Source organism: Acipenser ruthenus, chromosome 20, assembly GCF_902713425.1.
Source record: "Acipenser ruthenus chromosome 20, fAciRut3.2 maternal haplotype, whole genome shotgun sequence".
Taxonomy (NCBI): Eukaryota; Metazoa; Chordata; class Actinopteri; order Acipenseriformes; family Acipenseridae; genus Acipenser; species Acipenser ruthenus.
In genome coordinates, this window is record NC_081208.1 from 16,982,026 (window position 1) to 17,000,809 (window position 18,784).

Consider the following 18,784-nt stretch of genomic DNA (forward strand, 5'->3'; position numbering starts at 1 on the left):
ATTCCTATATTTGTGGGGTCTTCTCATGGACTCTCACTATATTTTTATTTACTATTTCTAACTCCAGTCAGACAAAACTCCACAAGGGTGAAAGTCAACAACAAACTAAATATTTTGGCAGGAGTTACTATCTTTGTGGGGACATTTTCTCAAATGTTGTCCACACATTGATAGTAATACCAATTACCTGCCCACACACACACACACACACACGGAGAGACTGACACACACAACCATAGGCAGGCACACACAAGTACACAAACACAGACACGGCTGCTAGCTGTTGCTGTGTTGTATTCAGTTTTCTCTGCATTCTTAAAGGATTCATATTAAGCCCCTCCTTCCTCCCTCTGCATCATATTGCAGTGCTGCTGTACCAATCACCCTCTCCCTCTCTTCACTCCATCTCCATCCCTCTCTCTTTCTCTCCTCTACCTATCCCGTTTCATACTCTCCTCATATCTCTCCCCCTCATTTCTTTATATGTAAGATGGATAGTTTTGCAGTGCCGTTGTCCTCGTTTCACGACAGGATACTTTGTCCTTTGATGGAGCCTTTGCCTGTTATTTGAATTTTCTCTTTAACTATATTGCTATGATAACTTTGTCTAATTTTATCAACCGCAAAGGTGAAGTCTCAATGTAATGTATCAAATGGCATACATAAAGCTGTGCTCTGATTTATTCAAAGACAAAACAATGATTTGGTCCTTAATGGGTTAAATGAGGCATCGGTCAACCAGCTCAGCCTGATCCCATTGCTCATCTTCTCAACAGTGACCAGCACTGAAACCACAGCGTACACTCGGTAACATCGCATAGCAATACAGCACCTACTCCCGCCAACAAAACACAGAGTGCTACCAAATTAGTATACTCGCCTGAGCCTGCAGAATCTCCTTACCACAAGTCATAATCAGCACAGATTCGATACATTCAACCGGGGACCTTCAACTTAGAAAACAATTAATAACACAACAACTATAGTGTGCAAATACTGAGATTACTTTGCGTTATAACCCTCTTTAAAATGAATTCTCATTAGCTTTATTTATATTATCACGGGTCCTCCCTTTTAAACGTGTACTCAAGCCGCATGTTAAAAAATGCTAACTTATAAACTGCCCTTTATTTAGATGGTTGGTATCGAATAAATAAACTCATGAAACGTGTCAGCATTTTTTTTTTTTTTTTAATGACCTTTAAATCCAACTTCCTGTCCAGAATTGAGTTTGGTTTTGCATGAAAATGTTGACTGGTCCGATATATTGAAAAACCAAAAACAATGACCAACAAGGGCACTATTGTCAACAACTAACTGTACAAACAGAAAAGTTCAAACCCGACAATAAATAAAGAAATACAATAACGGAATTGGCTTTTTCTTTGTTGTGAAACCAAACGGAAAACCGTTGCATCCCACTCACATACATCCGTCCCTCCCTCCTCCTCCGTTTTGGGGAGGAAAAAAGACTGTGACGTCAGCAGGCTATATCACTGAAGAAACCGCAATGCCAATGAAAAAAGAGAGAGAGATTGCTAGTGCGTCAGTGAGTGAGACCGAGACCACAAGGAAAAAAACACATTCCTTTGTAAAGATACAGCTCGTATTGTTTCAGTAACCGTAGCCCCCTAAAGGCTGTCCTTCAGACCGGTCAGTGCATGCCCTCTTTCACGAAGAGCATGAATTCTTTGTTTGGGTCGAACGTGTTTCTGTTACAGCACGATACCAGCGGGTCGCTCGCTTCCACAGACGGGTTTGGGGCGGACGGTCTCATCTTTGAGCACGCCGGGCTTGATTTCTTCTCGCCGAACGCCGGGGGTGTCGAGTTAGCGTCTCTGCAGCAAAATCTCAACGTCAACAACATCAATATCAACGCCGCCGCCATCCACCACGGCAACGGACCTGCTTTCCAACCGGCCATGGCGCTGAGGAATGACCTGGGCTCCAACATCAGCGTGCTGAAGACCTTGAATCTGCGGTTCCGCTGCTTCCTGGCGAAGGTCCACGAACTGGAGCGTCGGAATAAGATCTTGGAGAAGCAGCTGCAGCAGGCGCTGGACGACAACAGCGGCAAGCAGAGGAAACCGCTGATCCGGGAGCAAGGGATCCAGACGGACTTCGTTGGGCCAACCCAGGGGCGAATCGGCTTTGTATCGTCCAGCTCAGTCTCCACCGCCGCCAGTAACACCAGTCAAAGTGCTGGGGGATACCGTATTGGGACCAGTACGTTGTTCACCCCGGCGCTGACGTCAGTCCTAGCGCTAGATTCGAATTGCTCTCAGATCAACAGCAGTTCCAATGGCTCGACTCAAACCGGCAGCGGCTCCAATTCGCCTCGTTTTATGCCGGGGACTATCTGGTCTTACAACCACACCCGGAAGCTCGGCGCCGGTTTGGAGACCCGCTATACCGGGCCCGGTGTCTCCTGGGTCCACCCGGACGGAGTCGGGGTTCAGATTGACACCATCACCCCCGAGATACGAGCGCTTTACAACGTGCTGGCCAAGGTGAAACGCGAGAGGGACGAATACAAGCGCAGGTAATTCAAATATATCATTTCACATAGAACACATACAGGTGTTGCCTCAGGGGTTGGGTCCAATTCCTGTTTTTAAATTTAAATTCCCATGCCTTCCAAAAAAATGATATTTTAGAGACATAATAATTGTAGCGATTGTTCAGCTGCTTTCGTGTGAAGCAAATTTAATTGACTAGTAACGCTGCCTTCAATTTAAGTAATGTGTTGCCAATGTGAGAAGCTCATTTCAATAGAACACTGCAAATTGCAAATCTGATCAGTGCTGTGCTGGGATAGATTAAAACGGAATCGACTCCCGCCCTGATCAGTATTGCTGCCCTGCGTGTTTTAGCTTTTGAAACGACATTTTGGGTTGTGTTGTAAAGAGCGTGTTAATAAGCGCACCGGGTTCGGGTCGCTGTCCGGGTGTTGGGGTGCTGAAACCAGCACGTTCTGGGATTGTGGGTTTCAGAGTTCTGTATTTAATCCGTGTTTACTGCGCAGCTGAATTTGGGAAGGGGAGGGGAGGGGGTCATACTGTCAGAATGGTTAATGAGCACGCCATCCGTTTCTAATTTAAAGGAATGCCAAGCAAGCAAGGTTTTAAATTCCTTTCTGCTGAATAGCACTAGCAGCATTATCACTGTACCGCCTCTAGCAGTGCCAAGCGTGGTTTTAAATGCCTTTCCTCTTAATAGCGCTGGCAACATTATCACACAGCATCCTTATTAGTTCTATTAAAGTTTATATATATATATATATATATATATATATATATATATATATATATATATATATATATATATATATATATATATACTTCTTTGAAGGCTTTCTCTTTCTTATTAGTGCTAGTAATATTCTGAGCAGTCTGCCTTTTTCTTCGGTTTAAGATGTTTTTATATTTAGGTTTGTTTATATTTTCTGCTTCAGTTTTGAATACAGATATCTCAAAGACAGAGCTTCCTGGTTCTTCATCACTTCCTGTTGTGAGTTCCGCCCAACGGTTGAACTGCAACGAGATCACGTGACCTACAGCGCAGGAAGCAGCAGTTAAAGTATTTGTATATCCAGAATTAATGTAAAAAAATAAAAATAACAAAAAATAACAATAGCAAGTGAAGAACCAAGCACAGTGAGTGATGATATTAATAAGCAAAAAATGTTCCATTGCACTTAAAGACTTTTTCAACTTCAAAGAACCAGCAGTGGTTTTTATTTCAGCCCATTTTGTGCTCAATTTCAGACCATGTAGCAGCAGGTTTAACTGTGGAGTTTTCTACCTTTGAAAGGACAGTATTTCCATCAGAAAGATACCCATATGTCAATATATTGCAGGTAAGATGTTCAGAAAACATATTCAGGTCGCATTTTTCTTTTCTATTAACATGCAGTTTAAAAAGCTGTTGATGTAAATAACTGTTGATTAGTTGGTTTTGCGAACAATAGGTACTGTTGCTCATGCTGTGCCTATAATAATTTCATTTTAGATTTGTATATTGTGTGGAAAATGGGATTTCCGTGAAAAAGGGTTATGTATATATTAAGTGTCCCTGTGTGCTTTATGTGAAATTCTATAGGGGCTGGTATAGCTATAACAACGTTGGGCTCCTAATGCCTGCTTGCAGCAGGAATATGTGTTATAATGCTAACCACAAAATAGCACATTTCAATAAACTAAGTACTAAGAATAAAAACGGTAATGTCAAACTTATTGAAAAAATATTTGTTATTTTTTTTATTCATTTATTTATTTTTTAAACCGGATTTCATCATGGATACCATACATAGTTATATTTCCTAGCCAATCCATAGGGAGTGCATTGCATGTGTCAAAAGTTAGCACATCACCAGGGAAAATGTACAATGTAGCAATTTAAACGCTATATTATTTGAGGTTTCATACAGGCATCTTATTGCATTCAACAACTAAATACGCTGTATTGTATTACAGGATACGGCATATTTACTGTGTAGATGAATTTGCAAGGAAAGGTTCATTTGTGGCAATGGTCTTGAAATAGAGTTGGTTTAAAATGGGTCTAAAAGAAACCACTAAATGGGTCTTGCTAAACCAATTAATTGGTTTAAATGTTTGGTACGTTGGAGTTGGGTTTAATTTAGACCAATTTAATGAAACCAAACACAAATTTATTACCAAGGTAATGGTTTAACTAAGTGGTACATTGCAATTGACCCATAACTGTTCCTGATTGTGGGACACAGATTTACTGCAATTCTGGAAGAATGTAGTAAACTAACACACACACCAAGAAGAAAGCATTATATTGTAGTGTCAAACTGAACAGGATTGTGAGGCTGTCTGTCTGTCTGGCTGTGTGTGTGTGTCTCTGTGTGTCTCTGTCTCTGTCTCCCTTGGTGTGTCTCTGTCTCCCTCGACGTGTCTGTCTCCCTCGATGTGTCTCTGTCTCTCTGTGTGTCTCAGTGTGTCTCTCTCTGTGTATCTGCCTCGCTGTGTGTGTGTCTCTCAGTGCGTGTGTGTGTGTGTGTCAGTGCAGTAGTACAGTAGCCGAGAGAGAGAGAGAGAGAGAGAGAGAGAGAGAGAGAGAGAGACCTCTTCCCTGCTCATCTGCTGCTAACAACGACATCACCGCACCCCCCCCCCCCCTTCAGAGTGACATCACCCCCCCGAGCCACACCACAACATTATGGAAACAGCTCAGAAAGCCCAGCACTGCAGATTTTATGAGACGCAGAGCCACAGACACTGCACACAGCGCTGCATTCAGATCTTAAATAATCCCAGTGATTAGGTAACTAGGTAACCCATTCCATCCCCTCAGCACTCTGCCTGTGTCTCCTTCCCTCAGTCCATTTCATTTCCAACTGTGTGTATGCTGATCCTGGTTTCTGTGCTGTCCCTGGAGTATTGGCTAGGGTACACACTGTCAATAAGGCTGGCCGAATACAGTACAGTGTCAGTTCTTCAGTCATGTCCATGTACAGTTACATGCTGAATGCATGCAGTCTTATATATGTTTTGAAGTGTTTGGTGCTCCCTCTAAACAGGTTAGAAGTGTATTTCTCTATGCTGTGTTGGGCCTGTTATACAAAGAGCGCAAGAGAAAGCACACTCTCAACTTGATTAGAGGGAGACACCCAACACTTAGAAACAGATTCTAAGTCATTAAATCTAAATAAAAAACAGACGAAAGACTGATCTGAAAGTATTTAGTCTGTTTATATAGAACCGGTTGTGGTTTTGAAAGCTTTTATTTCTGAAGCTTCTGGGCTGTCTAGCAGGACCCTGTAATAATGACATGATTGTGGGACTCCAACCCAGCATCGTTCAGCAGGCGTTGCCAGTTTATTCAGGAGTTTTTCTTCCTGCGTTTTGAGATAATTGCCATGCAGAGCTGAGTTATATAACTGTTCAAACCACAAAAATATAGAGACACAAAACCACACCAGAGAGAGAGAGAGAGAGAGAGAATGTAGTTAGTTAACTTAGTTTTTATTAAAGCTGCAGGCAGACGGAGCCCAACAATCCTGTTGAGTCTGACTCTACAATATATCATATGTTCTTGGCATCAGTTTGTTTACTGTAGTGCTAATGCATTGTGGGCTGCAGATGGAAGACTATAGGAAGCTATGCAGACTGAAACTTCAATTAATTGTAAACGTGTATTTACATTTTCAAACATGATATCTGGTACTACACTTGTTTAAAGAAATCTCAGTTTGCAAGCCATACTTTCAGATCGTGTTGCACTTCCTGGTCATCTGGAGGATAAAATTGTCCCCACCCCTTCAATGTCTTTCCTGTCAATAACCAATCAGCTGCTTCCCTATTGACCGCACATGCTTATAGTCAGTAACAGGCTTTGACTGGTAAGACATGACCTAGGAAGTGAAAGTATAACAGATTTCATGGAAATTGGATGGAAGCTGAGAACTTTCATTAACATAAAGCATGATGTTTTAAAAGAAAAAATACCTTCTGTAATGTGTATCTCTTTCAGAAGTGCACATTGTAGATGTGTGTAGCAAAACAAGTAAGATTTATGGAGGTGGTTTTAGGGGGGCTGCGTGAATCATCGTTGGCGCTGTTGCTGCTGCAGTGTGCGTTCTCTGTGTGTGAGGAGCAGGTGAGGACATGTTGTGTCTCCCTGCCTGGAGCTGAGCCTCATCACGCAGGAATCCAACCCCAATACAGTCTCCTGCAGAGATGTGTGTGTGTGTGTGTGTCTCAGTACAGTGTCCTGCAGGGGGGGGGGGGTTCTCAGTACAGTGTCCTGCAGGGGGGGGACTCAGTACAGTGTCCTGCAGGTCGGCTCTCAGTACAGTGTCCTGCAGGGGGGGGGGGGGGACTCAGTACAGTGTCCTGCGGGGGGGGGGGGGGGGTCTCAGTACAGTGTCCTGCAGGGGGGCTCTCAGTACAGTGTCCTGCAGGGGGGGGACTCAGTACAATGTCCTGCAGGGGGGCTCTCAGTACAGTGTCCTGCAGGGGGGGGGGGGGTGTCTCAGTACAGTGTCCTGCAGGAGGGTCTCAGTACAGTGTCCTGCAGGGGGGGGGGGGTCTCAGTACAGTGTCCTGTAGGGGGCGGGGGGGTCTCAGTACAGTGTCCTGCAGAGGGGCTCTCAGTACAGTGTCCTGCAGGAGGGTCTCAGTACAGTGTCCTGCAGGGGGGGGTCTCAGTAAAGTGTCCTGCAGGAGGGTCTCAGTACAGTGTCCTGCAGGGGGGGGGTCTCAGTAAAGTGTCCTGCAGGGGGGGGTCTCAGTAAAGTGTCCTGCAGGGGGGGGGGGGGTCTCAGTACAGTGTCCTGCAGGGGGGGGGTCTCAGTAAAGTGTCGGGGGGGGGGGGGGGGGTGGTTCAGTACATGAAACAAATAAAACATGCAAGGGAACTTTCAGCAGACTTCAGCACAACTGACAGATGTTCATATTGCTCATATTGCACAGCAGCTTCACCAATGCCAGTTTTTACTAGTTTTACTAGGAGCTTGATTAGCCCCAGTGTGTATAGGTTACAAGCGCAGGTGAATCTTATTAAACTCATAGTAAAACCAGGAATGGATCAAACTGCTATGCAATGGGTGCCTTATTTCTATTACTGTATTTCTATACGTATTTCGAGAAACGCTTGTTCAGTTGTTATGGCTTGGGCAGGACATTCTCTGGACTAGAGCACAGCATCTCTCTGTCTCTCTCCCTAATTCTCTCTCTCTCTCTCTCTCTCTCTCGCTCCCTCCTCCCCCTCCCCCTTTCCTCTGCAATGCAGTAATCTCTGTGCAGGTTGAGTTTTGCAGTGTGAGTCTGTCCTGCACACGATTACACAGCCCCGTGCACACTGAGGCAAAGCACAGTGCCAAGCTATCACTCCAATAAAACAATTCCTTTTTTCATTCTTTCTTTCTCACTCCCCCTTTATCTCTTTCTTATGAAGTGTACACAAGCGGTCGCAGTATGTAGCAAACTAACACACAGACACCAAGAAGAGATTTGATTAGTGTGGGGGGTTATTACAGCGAGACACTGCAGTTGTGAACAACAGTAGACGCTAAGATTGTCCTGCTGTGTTCTTTGTGATAACACAGGCCCTGCACACTGGGGAGTGTGTATTGTGTGGCTCTAATTTAATGTGGAACACCTCCCTGTAGTTTATACAGGCAGGTGTATAAAAGCAGGTCAATGTCTCTGTGTAGGTTGTTGTGACAGGATGGCAGAGGATACTGACGTTCTCAAGACTCAGAGGCAGAGTATTTTAGAAATGGGGGTTTATTTTTAATAAACCAAAACATAAATAAAACAAAGAAATGCCACACGGCAAAATAAAGGGCAGAATGGCCAAAACAAAGATTTAAACAAAACAGAAATATCTTAAACTAAATATACAAAACTCACAGTCATGAAACCAGTAAACACACAGGCCCCAGCACTTCAGTGTTTTTCCTTTGTTCTTCTTCCTCCCCCGTGCTGCAGCATGGCCAGCTTTATATTGGCCAGCTGGGCCAATTAAACAATTAATAATATAATCCCCCAATTTGGTGATTGGGATCATGTGTTTAATTGGTGGCCATTCCAGCTCTGGTCTGTAGCTCCACTCCAGAGACAGAATGGTCGCCCATCACGTGACCCCTTCCATTAAAGGGGCAGGACAACTTTGTCCTGCCACATATCCTCCCCCTTGTGTGAACACACACTTGGCCCCAACGGCCACCTCCCCCCTCAGTCTCAAAGTCGTGGAAGAGGGGGAAGCAAGGTGTTTCTGGGGGCGGCCATGGTGGAATGTCCTCCACCCCCCACTTCTTTGTGGCTAGCTCCCTCTTCCCGGGGCTTCAGCCACACTATCTCCTGCCGCGAAAGTGCGGCTGGGGGAGCTGGTCTCCTGACCTCCACCCCCTTCTTCATGGCCGGCAGTTCCCCTTTGTGGGGCTCCGGCCACATTACTTCCTGCCACGAAAGTGCGGCTGGGGGAGCTGGTCTCCTGACCTCCCCCCCTTATTCCTGGCCGAAATCTTCCCTTTTTGGGGCTCCGGCCACCCGATATCCGGCAGCGAAACTGCTGCGGGGGGAGCTAGTCTCCTGACCTCTCCCCCCTTCTTCGTGGCCGGCAGCTCCCCTTCATGGGACTCCAGCCACGGTAGCGACCCCCGGCGAAGCAGGCGACAGGTAGCGACCCCAGGCGAAGCAGGCGACAGGTAGCGACCCCAGGCGAAGCAGAGCCCCCGGTGACCCCAGGCGAAGCAGGACTCTCGGGAGGCGACGGCAGCAGCAGCAGCGGACCCTCGGGAGGCGACGGCAGCAGCAGCGGACCCTCGGGAGGTGACGGCAGCAGCAGCGGACCCTCGGAAGGCGACGGCGGCAGCAGCAGCGGACCCTCGGAAGGCGACGGCAGCAGCAGCAGCGGACCCTCGGGAGGCGACGGCAGCGGACCCTCGGGAGGCGATGGCAGCAGCGGACCCTCAGGAGGCGAACTCGGGAGGGGAGCCCCTGGCCATGGAGACGGCAGCGGGAGCTCCACTTCTCCTTCGTACCCTGTAACTGGTGGCTGTCCAGGCGATGCGGAGCAACAGGCAGGCTCAGGCAATGCGAAGCAACAGGCATCCTTGGGCGATGCAAGGCAGGCATCCTTGGGCGGTACGAGGCAGGGCAGGAGCAGTCCTTCCCATGATGGTGGAGGTGGAACCAGCAGGTATTCACCCTCTGCTGGTGGAGGTGGGAGCGGTAAGCTGTTCTCCCACTGTGGTGGAAACAGAAGCAGCTCCTGCTGCTCTGCTCCTGGCGGTGGAGGTGTCGGAGACAGAGGCAGCTCCTGCTGCTCTGCTCCTGGCGGTGGAGGTGTCGGAGACAGAGTCAGCTCCTGCTGCTCTGCTCCTGGCGGTGGAGGTGTCGGAGACAGAGGCAGCTCCTGCTGCTCTGCTCCTGGCGGTGGAGGTGTCAGAAAGGCTACCGACTTCTTCGGCAGCGGTGTTGGGGCTGATGCTGGCCACTCAGAGGGAGGCTGTGGCGGTGCTGGCTTCCTCTGCTGTGGCGGCTGGGCTGGTGTGCGCCGTGCTTCCTTCAGCAGCATAAATAGAGGCTGCTGGGGGACACCAGCATTCTGCCCTTCTCCCTCCCAGAAAAATTCAGGTGGGTGAGCCTGTGACTCCTCCTCTTCTGGCCCTGGAGACTGCAATAATGGCTCCTCCCCTCCTGGCTCTTGGGACGGCAGCGATGGCTCCTCTCCCTCTAGCTCTCGGGACAGCAGTGATGGCTCCTCCCCCTCTAGCTCTTGGGACGACAGCGATGGCTCCTCCCCCTCTAGCTCTCGGGATGGCAGCGATGGCTCCTCCCCCTCTAGCTCTTGGGACGACAGCGATGGCTCCTCCCCCTCTAGCTCTCGGGATGGCAGCGATGGCTCCTCCCCCTCTAGCTCTCGGGACGACAGCAATGGCTCCTCCTTGATACAATTACTGCATCCAGCTCATTCGTTTGTTTTATTAAAGATGCTATATTTTGTGTAACATAAAAAGTGAGTATCGATGTTTCTTAAACACAGACTCCAGTTCTTTATTTATTTTTTTTATTTTAATATATGCAGGGAAGCATTCTTGGATCTAAAGAAGGATTCAATGAACAAAAGGTATATTACATTTTTATAGCAAAGCCCAGATTGGGGTTCCCCTCCCCAGTCCTGGCCGTGGACCAATCACCCGACAACTACAACGACTGATTTATGTCCCTTTCAGGGTCCGTCTGCAGTCTGAGTAGTGTGTATAAAACCTAGTGTTGTGTGCAAGCAATCCAGCCAGTTAAAACTGGACTCTATCTTACAGCCTATTCTGCCTACATCTCTCCTTAGAGTCCTGGGCCCCATTGTAGCTTCACAGCTCTGTTATTTATTATCTCCTAATGTGCTTGAGATCCTCGTGGTCCACTGTGCTTTGCATTCTAAAAAATCTCCTTAGAGCCTGGGCACCTTCCAGCCCATAGTGCTGTTATTTATTGCCGGCTTGTCAATGCTAGACAAGTAAGCTGTAGGCGCAGTCTATGACTCTGGCCCTCATGAATTGTCAGCAGTACATGCATTTTGGAACTAGCAAACTGCTATCTCCAGTGTCAGTCACTCTTCAGAAAATAACATGTGTAGCTCTGCCAGTCCACATGCATAGCAAACTGCTACGCAATTCTTATTCCATGTCTATTTTACTATCAAAATGGATGCCACCAAATTCACCGAAACACACCCCAAACATCAGGCTGCTTGTCTTTGCAAACCATTTAACCAACTAACTCTTAACTTGGTAGACATCATCCTGGGGGACAATGGAATTCAAATATGGCAAAATGGTGCTCTTTCATAAAACAAGATGGCGGCCAGACCTACATTTTGTTCTTAAATTTAAAACTGCTTCAGCTAAACATGGTTTAGTTGATTTACTCCAAAGATGACAAGCATCACCCATGTGTCAATACAATTAACTTTTTCAAAAATGGTGTTTGTCCGTAAACCAATATGGCCACATGACACATTTTTTTAAAAACCTTTCAAAATTTTCGGTCAAATGTAAAACTAGCTTATAACTCCTTACAAACTGCAAAATAGGTTAATGGTTACTATGTAACACTTATAGGAAACAATATGTGCTCTATCCAAAAATGACCTTGCCTGTGACCTTTGACCTCTCCTTAAGTTAAAATGTAAAACTAGCTTATAACTCCTTACAGAGTGTGTATAGGTTAATGGTTGCTATAGGACATGGATAGGAACCCATATATGCTCTATCCAAAAATCACCTTTCCTGTGACCTTTGACTTCTCTAAGGTCAAATGTAAAACTAGCTTATGACTCATTACAGTGCACATAGGGTTATGGTTACTGTACAACACATTTAGGAACCCATATATGCTATATTCAAAAATTACCTTGATCGTGACCTTTGACCTCTCCTTAAGGTTAAATGTAAAATTAGCTTCTAACTCCTTAGAGTGTGTAGATAGGGTCATGGTTACTATGATGTTTAAAGTTGTAAAGCATTATGAGACTAATGCAGTATTTTGAATTGAAACTGCTGCATAAAACTGATCTGAGCTTAGAAGCTGTAAAACTGCCTGGCAGCTCTAGTTATTATTATGAAGTTCTTCTTATGACCTATAAGGCCTTACATGGTCTTGGACCTTCTTATCTTCAAGATCTGCTGACCCCATATGTACCTGATCATTCACTGAGATCGGAAAATGCTAATCTTCTGACAGTCCCTAAAATTTGTTTGAACTCTGTCGGAGACAGGGCATTTATTTATAATGCCCCTCGTCTTTGGAACTTGCTCCTGATTGCTAGCACAATTGAATCTTTTAATTCCTGTTTGAAAACGTATTTGTTTGGGTCTGTTTGTAGCTGGATTATATATTAGACACGGGCTTTTTTATATTTCTTTTGTAAAGCGCCCTGGAATGCTTTTATGAAGAGCACTATATAAATGAAATCTGTATTGTACTACTATTATTATTATTATTATTATTATTATTATTATTATTATTATTATAGCGGCAGAGAGGCATGGTAAAGCACAGGGAAGCATTGTGAAGCACAGAGAGGTATGGTAAAACACAGGGAAGCATTGTGAAGCACAGAGAGGTATTGTTAAGCATAGGAAAGCATTGTAAAGCACAGAGAGGTATGGCAAAGCATTGTAAAACACAGAGAGGTATAGTAAAGCATAGTAAAGCATTGTAAAGCACAGAGAGGTATGGTAAAGCATAGGAAAGCATTGTAAAGCACAGAGAGGTATAGTAAAGCATTGTAAAACACAGAGAGGTATAGTAAAGCATTGTAAAACACAGAGAGGTATAGTAAAGCATAGTAAAGCATTGTAAAGCACAGAGAGGTATGGTAAAGCATAGGAAAGCATTGTAAAGCACAGAGAGGTATGGCAAAGCATTGTAAAACACAGAGAGGTATAGTAAAGCATAGTAAAGCATTGTAAAGCACAGAGAGGTATGGTAAAGCATAGGAAAGCATTGTAAAGCACAGAGAGGTATGGCAAAGCATTGTAAAACACAGAGAGGTATAGTAAAGCATAGTAAAGCATTGTAAAGCACAGAGAGGTATGGTAAAGCATAGGAAAGCATTGTAAAGCACAGAGAGGTATAGTAAAGCATAGGGAAGCATTGTAAAGCACATAGAGGTATGGTAAAACATGGGGAAGCATTGTAAAGCACATAGAAGTATGGTAAAGCATAGGCAAGCATTGTAAAGCACAGAGGGGTCTGGTAAAGCATAGGCAAGCATTGTAAAGCACAGAGAGGTATGGTAAAGCATAGGGAAGCATTGTAAAGCACAGAGAGGTATGGTAAAGCATAGGAAAGCATTGTAAAGCACAAAGAGGTATGGTAAAGCATATGGAAGCATTGTAAAGCACAGAGGGGTCTGGTAAAGCATAGGCAAGCATTGTAAAGCACAGAGAAGTATGGTAAAGCATAGGCAGGCATGGTAAAGCATAGGCAAGCATTGTAAAGCACAGAGAGGTATGGTAAAGCATATGCAAGCATTGAAAAGCACAGAGAGGTATGGTAAAGCATAGGCAAGCATTGTAAAGCACAGAGAGGTATGGTAAAGGATAGGCAGGCATTGTAAAGCACAGAGAGGTATGGTAAAGCAGAGGCAAACCAGTGTAAACTATGGCACATGCATAGTAAAACTGGAAAACTACAGTGGAAAAATACAGTGGTAAACTTTTATAAAGGAAGGCTTGTGTGGATTTTTCTTGCTTCAAGGGATGGAAATAAGTTTCTAAGTTCAATAAGACGCGTCTGAGCTTGTTACCTCTACACTGGGGCTAAGCAAACTTACAGTGAAACCGGGAATGGTTGAAGCTGCTATGGAGTAGGATGCTTATTTCCATCTGTGAAATTCCTGGATTGTTGTGGATTGATCGCTGGTCCTGGGTTAGGGTGTGGATTGTGTTCTGGTCCTGGGTTAGGGTGTGGATTGATCGCTGCTCCTGGGTTAGGGAGTGGATTGATCGCTGCTCCTGGGTTAGGGAGTGGATTGATCGCTGGTCCTGGGTTAGGGTGTGGATTGATCGCTGCTCCTGGGATAGGGAGTGGATTGATCGCTGGTCCTGGGTTAGGGTGTGGATTGTGTTCTGGTCCTGTGTTAGGGTGTGGATTGATCGCTGCTCCTGGGTTAGGGAGTGGATTGATCGCTGCTCCTGGGTTAGGGAGTGGATTGATCGCTGGTCCTGGGTTAGGGTGTGGATTGTGTTCTGGTCCTGGGTTAGGGTGTGGATTGATCGCTGCTCCTGGGTTAGGGAGTGGATTGATCGCTGCTCCTGGGTTAGGGAGTGGATTGATCACTGGTCCTTGGTTAGGGTGTGGATTGTGTTCTGGTCCTGGGTTAGGGTGTGGATTGATCGCTGGTCCTGGGTTAGGCTGTGGATTGATCGCTGGTCCTGGGTTAGGTGTGGATTGTGTTCTGGTCCTGGGTTAGGGTGTGGATTGATCGCTGCTCCTGGGTTAGGGAGTGGATTGATCGCTGGTCCTGGGTTAGGGTGTGGATTGATCGCTGCTCCTGGGTTAGGGAGTGGATTGATTGCTGGTCCTGGGTTAGGGTGTGGATAGTGTTCTGGTCCTGTGTTAGGGTGTGGATTGAGTTCTGGTACTGGGTTAGGGTGTGGATTGATCGCTGGTCCTGGGTTAGGGTGTGGATTGATCGCTGCTCCTGGGTTAGGGAGTGGATTGATCACTGGTCCTGGGTTAGGGTGTGGATTGTGTTCTAGTCCTGGGTTAGGGTGTGGATTGATCGCTGGTCCTGGGTTAGGCTGTGGATTGATCGCTGGTCCTGGGTTAGGGTGTGGATTGTGTTCTGGTCCTGGGTTAGGGTGTGGATTGATCGCTGGTCCTGGGTTAGGCTGTGGATTGATCGCTGGTCCTGGGTTAGGGTGTGGATTGATCGCTGCTCCTGGGTTAGGGAGTGGATTGATTGCTGGTCCTGGGTTAGGGTGTGGATAGTGTTCTGGTCCTGTGTTAGGGTGTGGATTGAGTTCTGGTACTGGGTTAGGGTGTGGATTGATCGCTGGTCCTGGGTTAGGGTGTGGATTGATCGCTGCTCCTGGGTTAGGGAGTGGATTGATCACTGGTCCTGGGTTAGGGTGTGGATTGTGTTCTGGTCCTGGGTTAGGGTGTGGATTGATCGCTGGTCCTGGGTTAGGCTGTGGATTGATCGCTGGTCCTGGGTTAGGGTGTGGATTGTGTTCTGGTCCTGGGTTAGGGTGTGGATTGATCGCTGGTCCTGGGTTAGGCTGTGGATTGATCGCTGGTCCTGGGTTAGGGTGTGGATTGTGTTCTGGTCCTGGGTTAGGGTGTGGATTGATCGCTGGTCCTGGGTTAGGGTGTTGATTGATTGCTGTTCCTGGGTTAGGCTGTGGATTGATCGCTGGTCCTGGGTCATGGTGTGGATTAATCACTGGTCCTGGGTTGCAGTTCAGGCTGTAGCTCTGGTGAGTCTGTGTTTCCAGCCCTTTCGAGGGGGTTAAGAGAGGGATAAGAGTCACTGACCACTCTGTCTCTCTGTCTCTCTCCTCAGATGGGAGGAGGAGTACACACTGAGGGTGCAAATGCAAGAGAGAGTCAACGAGCTACAGGAGGTAAAACACTGTCTGTGTGTGTCTGTCTCTGTGTATGTCTGTTCCTCAATGTATCTGTGTGTGTCTGTCTGTTTTTCTGTGTTTCCCTGTCTGTCCTCCATTTTTTTTTCTCTCTCTCTCTCTCTCTCTCTCTCTCTCTCTCTCTGTCTGTTTGTCTCTTCTCTCTCTCTGACTGCCATGTTTCTTTCCTCTCCTCTCTGACTGCCCTGTTTCCATTCTCTCTCCTCTCTGACTGCCCTGTTTCTATTCTCACTCCTCTCTCTGACTGCCCTGTTTCTATTCTCTCCTCTCTGACTGCCCTGTTTCTATTCTCTCCTCTCTGACTGCCCTGTTTCTATTCTCTCTCCTCTCTCTGACAGCCCAGTTTCTATTCTCCTCTCTCTGACTGCCTTGTTTATATTCTCTCTCCTCTCTGACTGCCTGTTTCTCTCCTCTCCTCTCTCTCTTACAGCCCTGTTTCTATTCTCTCCTCTCTTAAAGCCCTGTTTCTATTCTCTCCTCTCTCTCTTACAGCCCTTTTTCTATTCTCTCCTCTCTGACTGCCTTGTTTCTATTCTCTCTCCTCTCTGACAATCCTGTTTCTCCCTTCTCCTCTCTCTCTTACAGCCCTGTTTCTATTCTCTCCTCTCTGACTGCCTTGTTTCTATTCTCTCTCCTCTCTGACAATCCTGTTTCTCCCTTCTCCTCTCTCTCTTACAGCCCTGTTTCTATTCTCTCCTCTCTGACTGCCTTGTTTCTATTCTCTCTCCTCTCTGACAATCCTGTTTCTCCCTTCTCCTCTCTCTCTTACAGCCCTGTTTCTATTCTCTCCTCTCTGACTGCCTTGTTTCTATTCTCTCTCCTCTCTGACAACCCTGTTTCTCTCCTCTCCTCTCTCTCTTACAGCCCTTTTTCTATTCTCTCCTCTCTCTCTTACAGCCCTGTTTTTTTTCTCTCTCTCTGTAGGATGCTCAGGAGTCGGAGGCCTGTCAGGAGGAGCTGGCTTTCAAAGTGCAGCAGCTTAAATCTGAGCTTGTCCTGTTCAAGGGGCTGATGAGCAACGTGAGCATCCGTTACTGAGCTATCTGTCCATCCCTCCATCCATCCATTACTGAGCTATCCATCCCTCCATCCATCCATTACTGAGCTATCTGTCCATTCCTTCATTCATCCATTACTGAGCTATCCATCGCTCCATCCATCCATTACTGAGCTATCCATCCCTCCATCCATCCACTACTGAGCTATCTGTCCATCCCTTCATCCATCAACTACTGAGCTATCTGTCCATCCCTTCATCCATCCACTACTGAGCTATCTGTCCATCCCTCCATCCATCCATTACTGAGCTATCCATTCCTCCATCCATCCACTACTGAGCTATCTATCCATCCCTCCATCCATCCATTACTGAGCTATCCATCGCTCCATACATCCATTACTGAGCTATCCATCGCTCCATACATCCATTACTGAGCTATCTGTCCATCCCTTCATCCATCCATTACTGAGCTATCTATCCATTGCTCCATACATCCATTACTGAGCTATCCATTCCTCCATCCATCCACTACTGAGTTATCTATCCATCCCCCATCCATCCAATACTGAGCTATCCATCCGTCCATCCATCTGTCCATTCCTCCATCTATCCATCTATCCATCCATCCATTAATGGGCTATCCCTCCATCTATCCCCCATCCCTCCATCAGTCCATCAGTTCATCCATCCATTCATCCATCCAGTCATGCATTCACTTCATATCTGAACTCTGAGATTCCACACCTCAGACGTACTAAAGGAAACTGAATAAAGTCAGTGACAAACTGGAGGTCTGTCACTTTAAATGAAGACACTAAGAGAGACTTCTAGTGGAAATGTTTGCCATTGAATTACATTGAAGACACAGAGAGACTTCTAGTGGAAACGTCAGTCATTGAATTTACACTGAAGACACAGAGAAAGACGCTGATGTTAACATACTGAATCTGTTTGTATAGAACCTGTTTAAACTTTTATAAACTGAGATACAAAACACATTGAGAGTGTCTAAGAGAACTTGAAATCTACAACTTAGTTGTTTGATTCCAGTTTTGTTAAGTTGACAAGTGTTTTACCTTTTAAAAAAACAATAGGAGTTAATTAAAGACTGGAGCAAACACTTTGAAAATCTGGCCCTAAGTATTATATTGTTTAGCACTAAATACATTTTTCTTTGAAAAAAATCAGAACAGCTGTATTTGTCATTTGATGCATTGGATTTAGACTTTTGCAGTTAACAAAATTAATGTAAGTTATCATAACAATATAGCTAAAGTTAAATGCTCCACAAAATGACACAGTCGCCCGTCTTGAAATGAGGACAATGCTGTCGATGTATGAGTAATGGGCGTGCCCCCTGTGTGCTCTCAGAACATGTCAGAACTTGACTCCAAGATCCAGGAGAAGGCGATGAAGGTGGACATGGACATCTGCCGACGCATCGACATCACAGCCAAGCTGTGTGACGTGGCGCAGCAGAGGAATGGCGAGGACATGATCAAGATGTTCCAGGTGAGGAACTGCAGCCATTCGGGCTCCACAGCGGAGCGGACAGCCTGGATGACATATAGGTTAGAGCCAAGATGGCCGACAGACAGCCGCAGTTTCACAGTTTTCTCCTGTGTTAACAGCAGGGTTTTAGAGCTGGCAGCACAGTTTGTTAGTTTAACATTACAATACAATCCCTTCTTTCTGGTGTCTTACAGAAGGTTGTTTTTCAGCTGTAGAGAAAAAGTTTCCTTCCCCCTTGAAACCTGCTGGTCACAATATGTGTGTCACTCTGTCAACACAACACAACACAACACAACACGCTTTCACCAGTATATAGGGGGGTAGAAAATAAATGATATTCAGACTGTGATGGAATATTTAAATGTTTTAAGGTTTCAAGCATCAATATGTTATATTCTCCCACTTTTGTCTGTTTGTCTGTCTCTCTCTCTCTCCCCCTCCCTCCAACTCTCTCCTGCCCTCCCTCCATCGCTCTTCCTCCCCTCTGTCTATCTCTCTCCCTTCTCTCTCCTCCCTCAATCCCCCTCGTCCTGCTCTTTTCTCTCCTCTCTCCTTTCTTTTTCTTTCACTCCTCCCTCTCTCTATCACTCTCAGTATGTAAGTTGTCCCTCATTTAAACTTCCTTTGCATATGACATA

The 18,784-nt window shown here is 45.9% G+C and overlaps 1 protein-coding gene across 6 annotated transcripts in view; it reads left to right on the forward strand.

Moving 5' to 3' along the window:
- Positions 1–1,511: 1,511 nt before the first annotated feature.
- The window catches only part of iffo1b (intermediate filament family orphan 1b), a 29,187-nt gene continuing 11,914 nt past the window's right edge, over positions 1,512–18,784 (forward strand). For all 6 annotated transcript variants that reach the window (XM_034041943.3, XM_058994036.1, XM_034041945.3 and 3 more), the window contains exons 1-4: positions 1,512–2,542; positions 15,553–15,613; positions 16,559–16,654; positions 18,006–18,146. In XM_034041943.3, coding sequence (XP_033897834.1) covers positions 1,662–2,542; positions 15,553–15,613; positions 16,559–16,654; positions 18,006–18,146 — 1,179 coding nt within the window. In that variant the 5' untranslated portion in view covers positions 1,512–1,661. The remainder of the gene's footprint in view (positions 2,543–15,552; positions 15,614–16,558; positions 16,655–18,005; positions 18,147–18,784) is intronic.